The 16,172-nt window shown below is 30.3% G+C and overlaps 3 protein-coding genes across 5 annotated transcripts; 2 read left to right on the forward strand and 1 right to left on the reverse strand.

The window, feature by feature from the left end:
- The first annotated feature begins 3,864 nt into the window (after positions 1-3,864).
- LOC149650932 (glutaredoxin-3-like) lies at positions 3,865-5,621 on the forward strand. Its single transcript, XM_089847655.1, has 8 exons — positions 3,865-4,011; positions 4,083-4,200; positions 4,284-4,358; positions 4,433-4,549; positions 4,642-4,816; positions 4,898-5,153; positions 5,234-5,366; positions 5,441-5,621. Exons 1-8 carry the CDS (start codon positions 3,944-3,946, stop codon positions 5,486-5,488), a joined length of 990 nt encoding a protein of 329 aa, XP_089703781.1. The 5' UTR covers positions 3,865-3,943; the 3' UTR covers positions 5,489-5,621.
- Positions 5,622-6,818: 1,197 nt separating this feature from the next.
- Positions 6,819-10,229, forward strand: LOC149650933 (gamma-butyrobetaine dioxygenase-like). Its single transcript, XM_089847658.1, has 10 exons — positions 6,819-7,120; positions 7,195-7,310; positions 7,367-7,563; positions 7,637-7,860; positions 7,936-8,007; positions 8,665-8,772; positions 8,845-9,029; positions 9,095-9,231; positions 9,713-9,844; positions 9,920-10,229. Exons 1-10 carry the CDS (start codon positions 7,048-7,050, stop codon positions 9,987-9,989), a joined length of 1,314 nt encoding a protein of 437 aa, XP_089703784.1. The 5' UTR covers positions 6,819-7,047; the 3' UTR covers positions 9,990-10,229.
- On the reverse strand, positions 10,032-16,023 carry LOC149650934 (protein disulfide-isomerase A5). 3 transcript variants are annotated; one of them, XR_016371005.1, is made up of 22 exons: positions 15,920-16,023; positions 15,501-15,645; positions 15,333-15,423; positions 15,168-15,233; positions 14,960-15,098; positions 14,823-14,883; positions 14,684-14,751; positions 14,169-14,260; positions 14,028-14,096; positions 13,810-13,946; positions 13,672-13,739; positions 13,495-13,589; positions 13,345-13,410; positions 13,122-13,261; positions 12,592-12,662; positions 12,395-12,523; positions 12,118-12,322; positions 11,978-12,045; positions 10,783-10,864; positions 10,495-10,632; positions 10,287-10,320; positions 10,032-10,249 (listed from the first exon to the last, which is right to left on the reverse strand). XR_016371005.1 is itself a non-coding variant. In XM_089847656.1 (21 exons), the coding sequence occupies exons 1-20, from the start codon at positions 15,986-15,988 to the stop codon at positions 10,523-10,525; spliced, it is 1,971 nt and encodes a 656-aa protein (XP_089703782.1). In that variant the 5' UTR covers positions 15,989-16,023; the 3' UTR covers positions 10,032-10,320; positions 10,495-10,522. The 3 variants fall into 3 exon arrangements, 2 of the variants coding, with proteins under 2 accessions (XP_089703782.1, XP_089703783.1); XM_089847656.1 differs by having other exon boundaries at positions 10,032-10,320; XM_089847657.1 differs by lacking the exons at positions 13,122-13,261; positions 13,345-13,410; positions 13,495-13,589; positions 13,672-13,739 and having other exon boundaries at positions 10,032-10,320.
- Positions 16,024-16,172: the final 149 nt, after the last annotated feature.

The raw sequence follows: 16,172 nt of genomic DNA on the forward strand, positions 1-16,172 counted from the left end.
ATTTAATTTAAAATAACGGCATAAAGTAGAAGTTCAGAGATTAAATCCAGGTCCCGATAAAATATTTTAATGGTTAAATCTAAGCCTAATGAAATTTAATCTCGCCCCGTTAAATGAGAATTTAAAAAACGCGGTTCCTTATCTAAAATAATTATATACCGACAGAAATGAAGTTTTAGAATCTTAAGGGTCTTTAATTTACGCGTAATAATTAAAAAAATACCCTCGTTAATTTAAATTAAAATGGCGGCATAAAGATAAAGGTTAGAGATTAGTTCCAGGCCCAAATAAAATATTTTTAATGCTTAAGCCTAACGCTACTTAATCTAGCACCCTTTAAATGGAACTTAATTTAAATAGAAAGCGTGGTTCATTATCTAGAATAACTATATTCCACCGTGAATAAGATTTTTAGAATCTAAAAGATCTTTAATTTACGCCTAATAATTCGAAAATACCCTCGTTAATTACCAGGCACGGATAAAATATTTTTAATAGCTCGTGGAACTAAATTTCGCCCCGTTAAATCATAAATGAGGCTTATTTTAGATAATATACCACGGTTTTTTTTTAATTAATTATACACCGCCATGATTAAAATTTTAGAATCTCTAAGGGGTTTACGCGTAATAACTTAAAAATATTGAAATTTCTTCTTATTGTACCTTATTTTCAATAAATAAACATAAATAACTAACAATTAACACTTCCTAAATGATTTAAACTCACGGAATAAATGAAATAATTTAAGGAGAGCTAGATGAGTTCGGATTCTTGTAAAGTTTAAGCTTACGGACTGTTGAAACACGAGGCGAAGCAATGGCCGCTAAGTCTTCGAGAGCTTGGAATTCAGCATGCGTCTTTGGCAAAAACGATCAAAGAAATATCGGAATTATTAACTATCAGCTGAGTAGGAAAGCAACCTCGACGTCTTCGAGGCAAAGAAAGAATGAGGTCTTTGGCAAAAACGATCGGAGAAATGGCGGAATTATTAGAAGTCGACGTCAAAAGCCGGGATCACGATCAGCTGAGCAGGAACGGTTTTCCCAAGCGACCTCAACGGCTTCGAGGCAAAGACAGAATGAGCTCCGCGCTGAGCCGCTGACCTCCAACCAAGAATTCAAGAAAGAAATTTCCAACGTCGGGGGGCGCTAAAAGCTCCTATGCTCCAGGCGCGAAATCCAAATAGCTGTACACCGCTAGGCCTAAATGAATGAACGCTAGGCTTAAATGAATGAACGCTAGGCCTAAATGAATGAAATAGTAATGGATAATCATAACCTATTATAAACATCTGTCGTGACGTCACAAGTCAATAACCTCTGTGACGTCACGTCACGTGACCGGGTATGACGTCACGTCACGTGACCGGATATGACGTCACGTCACGTAACCGGATATGACGTCATCCCGCGTGACCGTATATGACGTCATGTCACGTGCCATGCCAACTGTGACATTGTCATTCAGATGTCAGTAAATACGTAACTACGTATGCAGCGCCCCTAGCGGCAAATGTTGATTAATCAGTTCATAAATTTGTGAAGAATTTGAGAGCTTTATTGCATGTCATTTAGATGTCAGTAAATACGTAACTACGTATGCAGCGCCCCTAGCGGCAAATGTTGCTTAAACCTTTCATAAATTTGTAAAGAATTTGAGAGCTTTATTTCACACAAAAGTGTTTGTAACTTTTTTCTAACTAAAGTAATAATAAAAACAAAACCCTTCTATTTAAGATCTGATCCTTTCTTAAATTGTGAAATATTAATAATTAATTTTGTAAACAATTAATAGAGCTATCTCAGTTGTTTCGTCAGTGTCTAGGGCTTACCTTTGGCAAAGGCGGCCATTTTTGGTCCCTTTTTTGGTTCTATAGACAAATAGCATGGGTGACGTCACACCAAGACTTTACAGATCGCTCTAATATAGTGGGTCCCTGGTAAGCTTATAAATAAAAATGATTTTATAACACAGACTTATTGACGCAAGTTTTATTTTCAAACATTACATTTTATACATTCGATTTGATTGAATAAATTAATAAAATAATTAATAAATGCGTATTTTCTGTATGTTGCGTAAAGACCCTGAAAATGAACAAAATATTTCATTTATTAACAAACGCCTTAAAAATTTACAACTTCAAATAGACTGTCTTTGAGGAAATAAAGCCCCTTTCAGACGATACAACTCTTCGACTCATTTAGATGGGTCAACTCGCGTTGAGTGAACTAGATGGGACTTGTGAACTGAAGTTGGACTTGTTGAACCACCAAATTATGAATTGATCATTGACCAATTTTTGTTCACTCAACTTTTTAACATCATCTACTTTGAGTCAAAAGTTGTATCATCTGAAAATGCCTTAATTAGAAGTCCTCTTGACTCGGAGATGTAAAATTTTGGTTTCCCAACTTGTTTTTATTTGTCGTGGAAAATTTACATCTATTTTAAAAAAACTATCCACTCTAAATTTTTCAACCTGTTTTAGTATAATAGAATACGTTGAACCACGCATCACGCTAAAATTTCACGTCATTTGCAACAATAGAACAGAGGACATGGCCAAAACACCATAGAAATTGCACGTTGTCTTATAGCTGGTTTTTAACACATATGTTCCATTTAGTGAAGCATTTCTCGCTGTAAGTGGAATAAGACTTATGGGTTGGTAAAATATGTCAAACTTTGAACGAAGAATCAATTAAATAATTATTATTCAAAGAAATAACGATTTTTCACGGCAAATAGAGGATGAAAAGAATAACTACGGTAAAATTACTAAAAAGTATCAAAAATATAGAGAAGACACAAGGAATCCTTATTGTTCCCGTTTCCATTAGATAAGGATGATGTGGGTGGACAATATAGCAAACTTGTGACTCTTGTGTCATGGATATGTATTTATACATATCCATGTTTGTTCCCTGTAGACGTCAATTAAGTTCTCCCATATCTCTAAGAATCATCACCACACAACAAGAATTACCTGTGTCACCTCTATAATTTTATGAACTACGACTTTGCTGGTAAAATAACGTAGGCAGCGGTGTTTAAACCACTCCTCTAGAGTAAAAAGGTTCATAAGATATTTTCCATAAGTTTGTCACTGGTTACTGAGAGCTTGTCATGAAGTTACGTAGAAGAAACGTCATAGATTCTCGTAAAGCTGCGCCTGGTGAGGCGCTGTTATAGTATAGAACAGACTAAATAGGAAGATGGACTGCAAAACCAACTTTCGTTAATCCTCGCGTCGTTCTCAAACTAGCTCTCAGTAAGTCTCTCAGTAGCATTACGAAGCATAGTTAGTGTTATACTTATGGAATGTATTTTATAAACTTATGTTATTACTTGTTTTGTAAGTTTACTCTTTGATGTTTAAACTGCACGTTTTTTAATGTACAGTTATATTCTTGCACATTTGGAATTGTATGGCTAATTATAACCCTATTACGACAAAATAAACGGAGGAAAATAAATAAATAAAATCAAATAACCTGATGTTAATTTCGGGCTCCTTTGACTTTCCCGCCATTCGAGTTTTTTTACGTCATCCACGAGTAGCTCCGCCCAAAGCTCCGCCCCTTAGTCCAAGAAATTCTTACGCTGCTAGCCAGTGTTGTTCTAAGTGGCACAATTGTGCCTTTTCGGCACATTTTAAGATCTTCAGCACCGAAAGTACATTTGGCCTGTTTAAAGCACATTTTCAAATTTCATTTTTAACATTAGCGTCTATGGGACAAAAATTCCGCCACTAGGTGGCGCCAAAAGCCTTTCGTTGGGGGGGACGGAAATTTTCCTACCCCCAGGGGGGGAAAGGCACATTTTGAAAAAAGCTTCCATTGGATCAGCACATTTTACCTTTCCAAAAGTCGAAGGAACAACCCTGCTGCTAGCCCGGCTAGGTAATCATTCGTGTGTTGCTGGAACTGCTGGAATAATGTCCTCAACGATGATATTTATAAATTCGGAAGAGGATTTTAAGAATCTTTTTGATGAATCAGACAGGTATTATAAATCATAGAAAAGAAACACTGGTCATTTTAAGTTCTCATCCAACCCTCGCGTATTTAATTCAGGGGAAAACTAATTGTCATTCATTTTTGGGCGGAATGGGCACCACAATGTGAACAAATGAACGATGTCATGAATGAACTATCTAAAAATTTGGAATACACCAACGTCATATTTGCTAAAGTAAATTAAACTCTCCCAAATTTAACTAATATATCATAAATAATAATTAAAATATTATAAAACATTAATTACTACTACTACAGATAGTGGCGGAAAATTTTCCAAATATTAGCACCTCAAACAATATCTCTTCAATTCCAACTTTTCTCTTCATCAGGGTAGGCCATTAAATTAAATTAAATTAAATTAACATTAACATTAATTTAGTTAAAATTAACATAATCATTAAAAGAATGGAAAAGTTGTTGAAAGTCTCGAAGGTGCTAATGTACCAGAGTTTACAAAAGCCGTCAAAGCTCACGTTTCAAAAGTTATGCCACCAATAAATAATTCCCTATCAGCTAAAGAAGTAATTAATTAATTAATTAATCCGGCGATATACTTAAATTAAATTAAATTAAATAATTAATTGAGATTAATATAAATTTAATTTCATTTTAGACTTTAAACGCTAGACTTAAAAATCTTATTAATTCGGCACCGTGCATGTTATTCATGAAAGGCAATCCGGAAGCTCCTAAATGCGGATTTAGCAAACAAGTAATTGCCCTTTTGAATGAAAACAATGCTAACTATAAAACCTTTGATATTCTACAAGATGAAACTGTACGACAAGGTAATAAAGACGACAGACGCGCATCCCTACCCCATGTGCATGCAATATTGCAATTTCACGTAATATCTCTTTAATTTTTAGGTCTAAAAGAGTATAGTAATTGGCCAACTTACCCTCAACTCTACGTAAAAGGAGAACTTATAGGAGGTCTCGATATTTTGAAGGAATACGCTGAAAACGGGGAATTAGAGTCACTCTTACCGAAAAAAGAAAACATTAACGATCGACTAGAAAAATTAATTAAAAAGGATAAAGTTATGATTTTTATGAAAGGGAATCCGCAAGTTCCAAAATGTGGATTTAGTAGAACACTTATTGGAATTCTTAACGAAGCAAAGTGATTAATATAATTATAATTATTATATTGAATTTATTTATTTAAGTGTAATATTAATTTCTAATTTTTATTTACGATAGTGTTACGTATAGTACCTTTGATATTTTGGAAGATGAAGAAGTGAGGCAGGAGTTAAAAATATTCTCTAATTGGCCCACTTATCCCCAAATATACGTTAATGGCGCTTTAATTGGCGGTTTAGATATCATTAAAGTAAATTTTTAAATTATAATTATAATAATAAAATAATAATATTTCATAACCTTTTTTTTTTTTTTTTTTTTTAGGAATTAAAAGAAGGTGGAGAATTAGAAACCACGTTAAAAGGGGATTAATTTAATTACCCCTGGAATTATCTCTGAAATCTTAATCTTAATCTTTGCATTTTGTTTATTTAATGAATTAATTAATTATTGTGCTAAGATTTAATTTCTGATGCAAATTTTCAATAAAATTTCACACCACTTACCTTGTTGTCGTTTAATTTCAAATTTTCAACCAATTTTAAAGGGATACTTGATTGGGCATTTAAAAAAATATGTCTATTTTCAAATAGGGAGTGGACAAAGGGGTGAAAATATCGCCCCCCCCATTTAACGTCATACCTCTGCTTAACCAATCATGCAGATACATAACATTCTCCCACAACTCTTACACTCTGTAGAGTTAAGTTTGCCGCCGCCATTTTGGTGGAAAGGGGAGGGAGCCATATTGAACTACACCCCCTATGGCCTCTCTCTCTATAGAGAGCGGTACCTACCACATCATGGGGTTTTATTTTATTAAAAACTAGCTGTTACCCGTGGCGTCACTCGCGTGTAATAAGAACTTCCATCAAAATGATATAAAGAATGGGTAGATTTTACTGATTCGACTAATATTTTTGTAGCACCCTAGGAGAGAAGGCACTCGGCGTTGCCCGTCAGCCCCTAGGGATGCATTTTTTATTACTTTTCACGCGGACATTATTCCATAAAGAAAGGTTTTTAAGATTTTGGCCGCCATTTAAAAAGATGGCAACAAATCGAACCCAAACGACCATTCAGCCCGTCTAAAGGTTAAAGGAAACCAGTGTACTAAATATTTGCGAAATCGGTTGAAACACGCGGACTTTGTTGCGTAGATTAGATTTTTTTACATTTCTGGGCGCCATTTTTTAAGATGGCGACGGATTGGAAAAATCGTTCTTAGTACGCGCCTACTACTTAAGAGTAACGTTCCTGCAAATTTTCAGCCTTCTAGGGCAAGCGGTTTGGGCTGGGCGTTGATTATCAGTCAGTCAGTCAGTCAGGACTTTGATTTATATAGATATAGATTTGGACCAGGGTCACGCATTAAGACAATAATTTCAAATATAAATAAACAAATAAACATAAACAAACCAGTAATAAACAAACAAACTTATCAAAAAAATTTAATTAAAAGTTTTCTTTGCCGTTAGGTTATTTCATTTACCATTTATTAAAGTATTATATGGTATTAGATAATTAAATTATAAAATAAAATGCAATGTCATCATGTGAAATATTGCTATGTCACAATTTTCAATTTCCTTACTAATAGCCTAGGGAAAGTCAAGTGTCAAAGAACTATTGGGTTTCTACTGATAAAACTTGTCATTAACTTTTATCAAAGCAAAAAAAAAAAAAAATAATTTCAAAACAAGGAAGGAACACAATGATATCTTTGACCTTACGTTACCAGTAACAGCTATTTAAACTTATATAGTTGTATTTCAAGTGAACTTCTACACTGTAGACGTTTTTCCCCCTCATGCATTTGTTGACTCAATAAAGTCCCTGAACTTCATATAAAAGTAGACTAGACTAGTATTTAAATTGAGAGTGAATGCTTCGTTGGCAAAATTCCTCTCAAAATTTATAATAATTTCAAAATGTTTAGATCTATAAATTTTGCAAGGAGTACTTGTAAAAGTTTACAAAAATGTTATAAATTTAGTATTTTAAGTAAATACTTTTTTTTATTTTTTTAATTATAATTAAAACTTGCAATTAAACTAATTAAGTTTAATTAATAACAGCGAATTCACGGTTATCTTCCTCATCAAAAACCATAAAAAACGCCAAAATATTGGACCAGGAAACGGTCAGAATTTTATTTTCAGACGGTAATTATTGCGACTTTAAAAATATATGGGTAAGTATTTTATTCTTTATAAATTAATTAACTAATTGCTAATTAATTACTCGCAGTTAAGGGATAGTTGCAAATGCGAAAAATGCCTGGATAAAATAACCCAACATAAATTATTTGAAATATCCTATGCCTATAGTGATATAAAACCGCAAATAAATAATTTGAAAGTAGATCCCGATACCGGGAATATAAATATAGAATGGTCAAGTTCAAATGAACCCCATTCCCATACGAGCTCGTACTTTTCAAGCTGGTTAGTTTTAATTGTTAAAAATATTATTTTAGACTTTTCTAATAGCTAATAGCATACGTTGAACCACTTATAGGTTGTACCAGTTCAGCCCAGTTTTTAGTAAAAACTTTACAGGCGAAAAACCTCAAATAACTGACAGAACATACGCGAGTCCATTACCTCCCGTACAATTATGGAATAAAGCGCTAATTGAAAAGCAAAATTTAAACACGGATTATAAAGAATTCATGGAAACTAAAGAGGGGTTAAAAACTGTACTCGGAAATGTTTATAAGTACGGTATTGCGCTGGTTAAAGGTAATAAATAACAACTTAACCATTTTTTAACAGAATTAACCTAATCGCTCGCTAACTTTAAAAAAAAAACTATAGGAGCTCCAGCCAAAAAAGGTGAAATATTTAAAATAACTGATAGAATTGGACACGTAATGGAAACTGGTTACGGTAAATCAAGGCCTGTACGAGTACTCGCAAATTCGCGTGCGACTCCGAGTACTCGCAAATTCGCGTGCGACTCCGAGTACTCGCAAAGTCGCACGCGAGTCCGAGTACTCGCAAAGTCGCGTACGAGTCCGAGTACTCGCAAAGTCGCGTACGAGTCCGAGTACTCGCAAAGTCGCGTACGAGTCCGAGTACTCGCAAAGTCGCACGCGAGTCCGAGTACTCGGAAAGTCGCACGCGAGTCCGAGTACTCGGAAAGTCGCACGCGAGTCCTAGTACTCGCAAAGTCGCACGCGAGTCCGAATACTCGCAAAGTTGCACGCGAGTCCGAGTACTCGCAAAGTCGCACGCGAGTCCGAGTACTCGGAAAGTCGCACGCGAGTCCGAGTACTCGGAAAGTCGCACGCGAGTCCGAGTACTCGGAAAGCCGCACGCGAGTCCGAGTACTCGGAAAGTCGCACGCGAGTCCGAGTACTCGGAAAGTCGCACGCGAGTCAGAGTACTCGGAAAGTCGCACGCGAGTCCGAGTACTCGGAAAGTCGCACGCGAGTCAGAGTACTCGGAAAGTCGCACGCGAGTCAGAGTACTCGCAAAGTCGCACGCACGCGAGTCCGAGTACTCGGACTTTCAATCTAAAAGTTAGAACTCGAACACCTCTAGGTAAAACATTTCAAGTAGCGATCAATCCGCACCCAAAAACTCATCTAACCTACACTGGCAAAAAATTTGAATTTCATACCGATTTATCTTATATGCGAAACTCGCCAAGTAATATTATAAAATAATTAAAATTTGCTAACAATTAAAGGCAATTTATAAAGCGTAGTTTCTTTATTGCAGCTATGCAATTATTGCACTGTATTAAAGCAAATACTATAGATGGTGAGGAAGTAAAAGCGGGAGGAATTTCGTTTTTCGCGGACGCGTTTAAGGCAATTGAATGGCTGAGAACAGCACACCCCGAACATTTCGAAATTTTGTCGAACACTCAAATTAAACTGACGTATTTGGACGCTCAAAGAAACGTAAAATAATCAATAAAATTTGTTTAATTAAGCTTTAATTAATTATGTTTTTATTATTATTGTAGAGATGGTTTAGAACTGAAAGAACTTTGATCCAAGTTAATGGACTTAAGGAAGTCACGGAATTTTTCTGTTCCGATTTTTCACTGCGACCACCCCTCTTACCCTTAGAAAAAATTGTCCCATTTTATGAAGCATATCAGTAAGTTTAAAGAAAGAAAAATATGAAAAAGGGGCGTGGTTCAGATATTAATTAATTAATTCCCCAGTTGTAAAAAAGGGGGCGTGGTTCAGATATTAATTAATTCCCCAGTTGTAAAAAAGGGGGCGTGGTTCAGATATTAATTAATTAATTAATTCCCCAGTTGTAAAAAAGGGGGCGTGGTTCAGATATTAATTAAAAAATTAATTCCCCAGTTGTAAAAAAGGGGGCGTGGTTCAGATATTAATTAATTAATTCCCCAGTTGTAAAAAAGGGGGCGTGGTTCAGATATTAATTAATTAATTAATTACCCAGTTGTAAAAAAGGGGGCGTGGTTCAGATATTAATTAATTAATTTAATCCCCAGTTGTAAAAAAGGGGGCGTGGTTCAGATATTAATTAATTAATTAATTCCCCAGTTGTAAAAAAGGGGGCGTTTAATTAATTAAACAATTATTAATTAATTTAATTTATTCCCCAGTTGTCTAATGAACAAAATTAACACTGACGAATACGTATGGAAATTCTTTCTTAAAAAGGGGGATGTAGTTATTTTCGACAACGCCCGAGTTTTGCACGGTCGAGATGAATATGACCCCTCAAAAATAGATAGGTAATTAAAAAGGGGGGGGGGTAATTAATTAATACTCACATAAACCCTAATGGCGTCTGACATTTTTTTCTTTAGGCATTTGGAAGGGGTTTATATGGATCTTCAAGAAGCAATGTCACTATACGAGAGCTTGTCGGAAGAGTAGACAAACAGTAACTAAAACCTAATCTAAAACTTGTTTAATTAATTTAATTTAATTTAAATGGAAAAATAGTTTTTAATTTATCAATTAACGGTACATGTATTTCAAAAACCACCCTTTTGTCCCCAAGTAATAAATTTAAAAATTAAATTAAATTAAATTTATAATTAATGATGATTAATAACGTACTAACCATTATTAACTATAAATAAAAATAATGCCATTATTTTTAATTTAATTAAATCTTGTTTTAGTTGAATTTAATTATTTTTTTTTAAACATTGAAAATGTCACGTGACTATGGCAGCTGGGATCAATCAATTATGGCCCAATTCTAAAATCCCAATTAACGTTAATTAACTCATTTAATTTTAAAGTAATACCCATAACGTCATCCAGATGGCGCCACGTTATCCCGGGAACCTGGAGTGTGGCGCCATCTAGCCGCGGAAGTTAGGGATAATATTCTAGCAATTAATATAAAATTAACATTAATTAACTAACTTACTTCGCTCGAAATATGAGAGAAAAATAAATCACAGCTCCTCCTTAACTGTTGATTCAACTTTCATGAAATTAACTAAATCTTCTACCGTTCTCCTTTGAGAATAATCTTTCACAAATTTTCCTTTCTTGAAGTATTTTACTGAGAGTTAAGAGAGAGAAAAAAAAAAGGTAAATTTTTAATTAATTTTAAGTTCACGTGACCCAGATTATTAAAATAATTATTTTGGGGATGGAATAATAATTAATTACTGTTTAGTAATTACTAAAAGGTACAAAAAGTTAATCTTACTAGTTGGGAAGCCTTGAATGCCGTATTTAGAAGCTAAATCTCTTTCAGCCACTGCATCAACTGTAGCTAATTTTCCTGGTATCTAAAATTAAAGAAAGAATAATGAAATTAATTTTAAATCCCATTAAAATAATAAAAAAATCCCATTAAAATAATAAAAAAAATCCCATTAAAATAATAAAAAAAATCCCATTAAAATAATAAAAAAAATCCCATTAAAATAATAAAAAAAATCCCATTAAAATAATAAAAAAAATCCCATTAAAATAATAAAAAAAATCCCATTAAAATAATAAAAAAATCCCATTAAAATAATAAAAAAAATCCCATTAAAATAATAAAAAAAATCCCATTAAAATAATAAAAAAATCCCATTAAAATAATAAAAAAATCCCATTAAAATAATAAAAAAATCCCATTAAAATAATAAAAAAATCCCATTAAAATAATAAAAAAATCCCATTAAAATAATAAAAAAATCCCATTAAAATAATAAAAAAATCCCATTAAAATAATAAAAAAAATCCCATTGAAATAATAAAAAAATCCCATTAAAATAATAAAAAAATCCCATTAAAATAATAAAAAAAATCCCATTAAAATAATAAAAAAATCCCATTAAAATAATAAAAAAAATCCCATTAAAATAATAAAAAAATCCCATTAAAATAATAAAAAAATCCCATTAAAATAATAAAAAAATCCCATTAAAATAATAAAAAAAATCCCATTAAAATAATAAAAAAATCCCATTAAAATAATAAAAAAAATCCCATTAAAATAATAAAAAAATCCCATTAAAATAATAAAAAAATTCCATTAAAATAATAAAAAATCCCATTAAAATAATAAAAAAATCCCATTAAAATAATAAAAAAAATCCCATTAAAATAATAAAAAAAATCCCATTAAAATAATAAAAAAATCCCATTAAAATAATAAAAAAATCCCATTAAAATAATAAAAAATTCCATTAAAATAATAAAAAATTCCATTAAAATAATAAAAAATCCCATTAAATTAATAAAAAAATCCCATTAAAATAATAAAAAATCCCATTAAAATAATAAAAAATTCCAATAAAATAATAAAAAATCCCATTAAAATAATAAAAAAATCCCATTAAAATAATAAAAAATCCCATTAAAATAATAAAATCCCATTAAAATTAACTTGCAAAATAATTCTCACTTACTTTTTCACTAATCAATTTTGAAGCTGCTTCACTATAAGCTGGCTTCAAATTCTTACAATGCCCACACCCTAAAACGAAAAGAACACGAGAAAAACTAAGTTAATTAGAATTAATTTTAATTAATTAATCATGTAACTTACATTGTGCGTAAAACATAACAAGTACCGAATCCTCCTTCTGTAGAATGGCATCAAAATTTTGAGAGTTCAAATGATGGAGGTTCTCGTTACCGGGAAATTCTGACCACCATTCTTTGGGGTCAGGAGGAGGAGGAGGAGGAGTGGTAGTTGCTTGGGCTTGACTCGGATCAACCACTCCTCTCATAAAAGATACAAAATCAGCTTCCTTTAATAATAGAATTTTTCATTAATTAAATAATAATTAAATATTAAATTAAATTAATATTATTATTATTACGTTTCTTCCTCCTTCATAAGGCTTAGAATTTTTTAAATAATTATAATAACGGAAAGTTGGATATCCCTGGACTTCATAAGCACTGCAAACTGAACTATGTACTGTGCAATCAACAGCGGCTAGTTCAACCTAAATATTTAATTAAGGATATGAAATTATTTTTAAATTAAATTAATAAAATAAATTAAAATATTTACTTTAGGATCATCTTTAAATACAGCAGCAGCATTTTGGTATTCAGGTTTTGCTCTTTTGCAATGTCCACACCCTATATTTTAAGTAATTAAATTAAACTTAATGATAGTAATTAAATTAAAAAAATTCAAAAATTTAAAAAAAATTCAATTAAAAGTATAAAAAAATAATAAAATTAAATTAAAAGTATAAAAACTTCAATTAAAAGTATAAAAAATTCAATTAAAAATTTAAAAAAATAATAAAATTCAATTAAAAGTATAAAAAACTCAATTAAAAGTATAAAAACTCAATTAAAAGTATAAAAAATTCAATTAAAAGCATAAAAACTCAATTAAAAGTATAAAATTCAATTAAACTTATTGATAGTAATTAAAAAAATTCAATTAAACTTATTGATAGTAATTAAAAAATTCAATTAAACTTATTGATAGTAATTAAAAAATTCAATTAAACTTATTGATAGTAATTAAAAAATTCAATTAAACTTATTGATAATAATTAAAGTTTAAAAAATTAAAATGAAACTTACAGGGGGCATAAAACATGACAAGAACATGTTTCTTCCTTTTTAAAAATGGCTTAAAATTCTCTTCATCTAAATGAACAACATCACTTGGGACTTCATGCCAAGCTGCTTCAGGGGGAGGCGGTGGTGGAGGTTCTTTTGGACTAAATTTAATAAATTAATATTAATTAAATTGATCAATCAATTAATTAATTACTATCCAAAACAAAATATAATAATTAATTACTCTTTCATAAACTCCACTATTTTATCAGCAGTCCTGACATTAGCATCAAAAGCATATTCTCCATTTCTAATTAACAAAAAAATACTCTAATTAATATAAAAAAACTAATAAATTAATTAATTAATTAATTAATTATTAAACAACTCTAACTTGAAATATTTCACAGATGGATATCCTGTAATTTTAAATCTTTCTCCGAGTGATTTTTCTTTTGTTGCATCAATTGCAGCCAAAATTCCAGGAATCTACAGAATTTAATGTCAATAAAAATTAATTTAATTTAATTTAATTTAATTAATTTAATTTAATTAATATTATTACTCTTACATTAGCCAACTTCATTTTATGAGCAGCATCAACGTATTCTGGTTTCATTTTCTTGCAATGCCCACACCCTAATTAACAAATTTATAAGATAATCATTAATCTCTTAATTAATCCTTAAAATTTTTTAATTAATCATACATGGAGCGTAAAACATGATTAAAACTGATGATTGCGCTTTCAAAACTTGATCAAATGTTTCAACAGTCAAATGTACTACATCACTCTCGGTTTCTGACCATTCTTCTTCTTTAGGTTTCTCTGGAAGCTTTCCTGGACTATAATTAAAATTAATAATAATTAATTAGAATTACTAATTAGCAATTAATAAGGAACAATTAATTAATTATTAAACAAACCTTTTCATAAATTTCACAAGATCATCTTTGGTATTTTCTCCATCATACTTATATTTTAAATTTCCATTTCTAATAAGATTAAGTCAGTGTTAAAATTAAATTAAGTCTAAATTAAATTAATTAACATAAATTAATAATTACTCAAAGTATAATAAAGTTGGGAAGCCGCTAATATTAAAATGTCGTCTAACTATTGCATTCTCAGCCTTATTGACATCCATAGCAGCCATAACCTACATCAAAGATAAATAATTAATTAATTGATTTAATTTGACTTAAATTAATTTAATTAAAAATTATTAATTTATTAAAACAATTAATAATAATTAATTAATTTAATTTGACTTATATTAATTAAAATTTTAATTTATTAAAACAATTAATAATAATTAGATTTTTTAATTTGACTTTAATTAATTTAAAATTATTAATTTATTAAAACAATTAATAATAATTAGATTTTTTAATTTGACTTTAATTAAAAAAATTATTAATTTATTAAAACAATTAATAATAATTAGATTTTTTTAATTTGACTTTAATTAATTAAAAAAATTAATAATAATTAATTTATCTAAAAAATTAATAATAATTAATTAATTTAATTTGAATTAAATTAATTAAAAATTATTAACTTTTTAAAATAATTAACTTACAGCTTGATTTTTTAGCTCAGTAGCAGCTGATGCATAATCAGGTTTTAGCCTTTTGCAATAGCCACACCCTTAAGTAATTAAAATTAATTAACTTAATTAACACTTAAATTAATAAAGAACATATTTAAATTAAACTTACAAGGAACATAGAACATAACCATAATTCCTAGCTTTTCTTTGTGCAATAATTTACCTAAGGCCTACACATATTAATAATAATGAGTTTTAATGATAATTAAACAGAAATTAAATTATTAATTAATTATAATTACTTACACTGGCATCTGTCACGTGAACTACATCTTTGGAATTTTCATCCTCATCCCAAGGAGCATCTCCCGAAGGATCTTTCAAAAAATTCACCATAGATTGAATTGTTTCTTTTCTATCATAATCTTTATGAAACTCTCCATCTCTGTTTAATTTAATTTATGTTATTTAATTATAATTAAATTAATTAAAAGATTAATGACTGTCATCTTACTTGTAATGTTTAAGTGCAAAAGGCTCTGGAGTTACTTTTAATTTTTTACACAGTTTCTTGCCCTCCCTATAAACAATATTAATTAATTAATTAATTAATTTAATCCCATTAAAAATTAAATAGTAATTAAACTTCAAAAATTAATTAATTAAATTAAATTCATACCCAGAACAATCAACAACTGATAAAGTGGCTTGACCTTTGACTTCTTCCGCCACAACAGGGAATATGGAATTTATTTGTGGAGCTGATTTTGCTATAATTAATTAATTATCTTAATTTTTTTCTGAATAAAATTAATTTAAAATAATTATAAGAAGTGAATGTACTTACTTGATTTTAAGAATATAATTAAGACATTATTTTTTGTTCTTAACAATTTACGAAATTCTTTATGATCTTTTAAATCTTCAACTAGACTCCTACTATCTGTCTTACGTCCTTGCAATTGTGCATGCACTGATAGCAATAGGAACATCTGGAAAACATAATTTACACGCATTAAAGTGATTAAAGTTAATCTAATTAAACTTAAATTAAATACGAAAGCGACAATAATTTCTCTTAAGTAGATAAGAAATTACACGTCATGTCAAAAAATCATATCTCCATACCGGCTTCTTAAGCCTTGGCTTCTCAAACAAAATATTTCGCGGTTCATAATTTGAATTGTCAAAACTTACATAGAATAAATTATTGAACAACTACTGACGTTATAGTTTTTTAAATAATTATTAAACTTAATTACTTACCAGTGTAGTTAATATTTGCAAATTCCATATTAAATTTTGACATTTTAGTGCGGACGCCATGAGAAGCATGGACTAATGTGATTACGTCATAGCAAATAGGGGAGGGGCCCGGGTGGGGTTGAATGGCGGGAAATGTCCATAACCTCAAATGTTCATTTCTCCAACAAGAGTTCAAGTTATAATACCGTACGATATCATAAGTAACATAATATTATTATAAGTTACCAAGTGAATTCCAACATAATTGACAAAA

Source organism: Phalangium opilio, unplaced genomic scaffold (genome assembly GCF_054372755.1).
Source record: "Phalangium opilio isolate 3A_F unplaced genomic scaffold, DU_Popi_V2 ptg000082l_1, whole genome shotgun sequence".
Lineage (NCBI taxonomy): Eukaryota > Metazoa > Arthropoda > Arachnida > Opiliones > Phalangiidae > Phalangium > Phalangium opilio.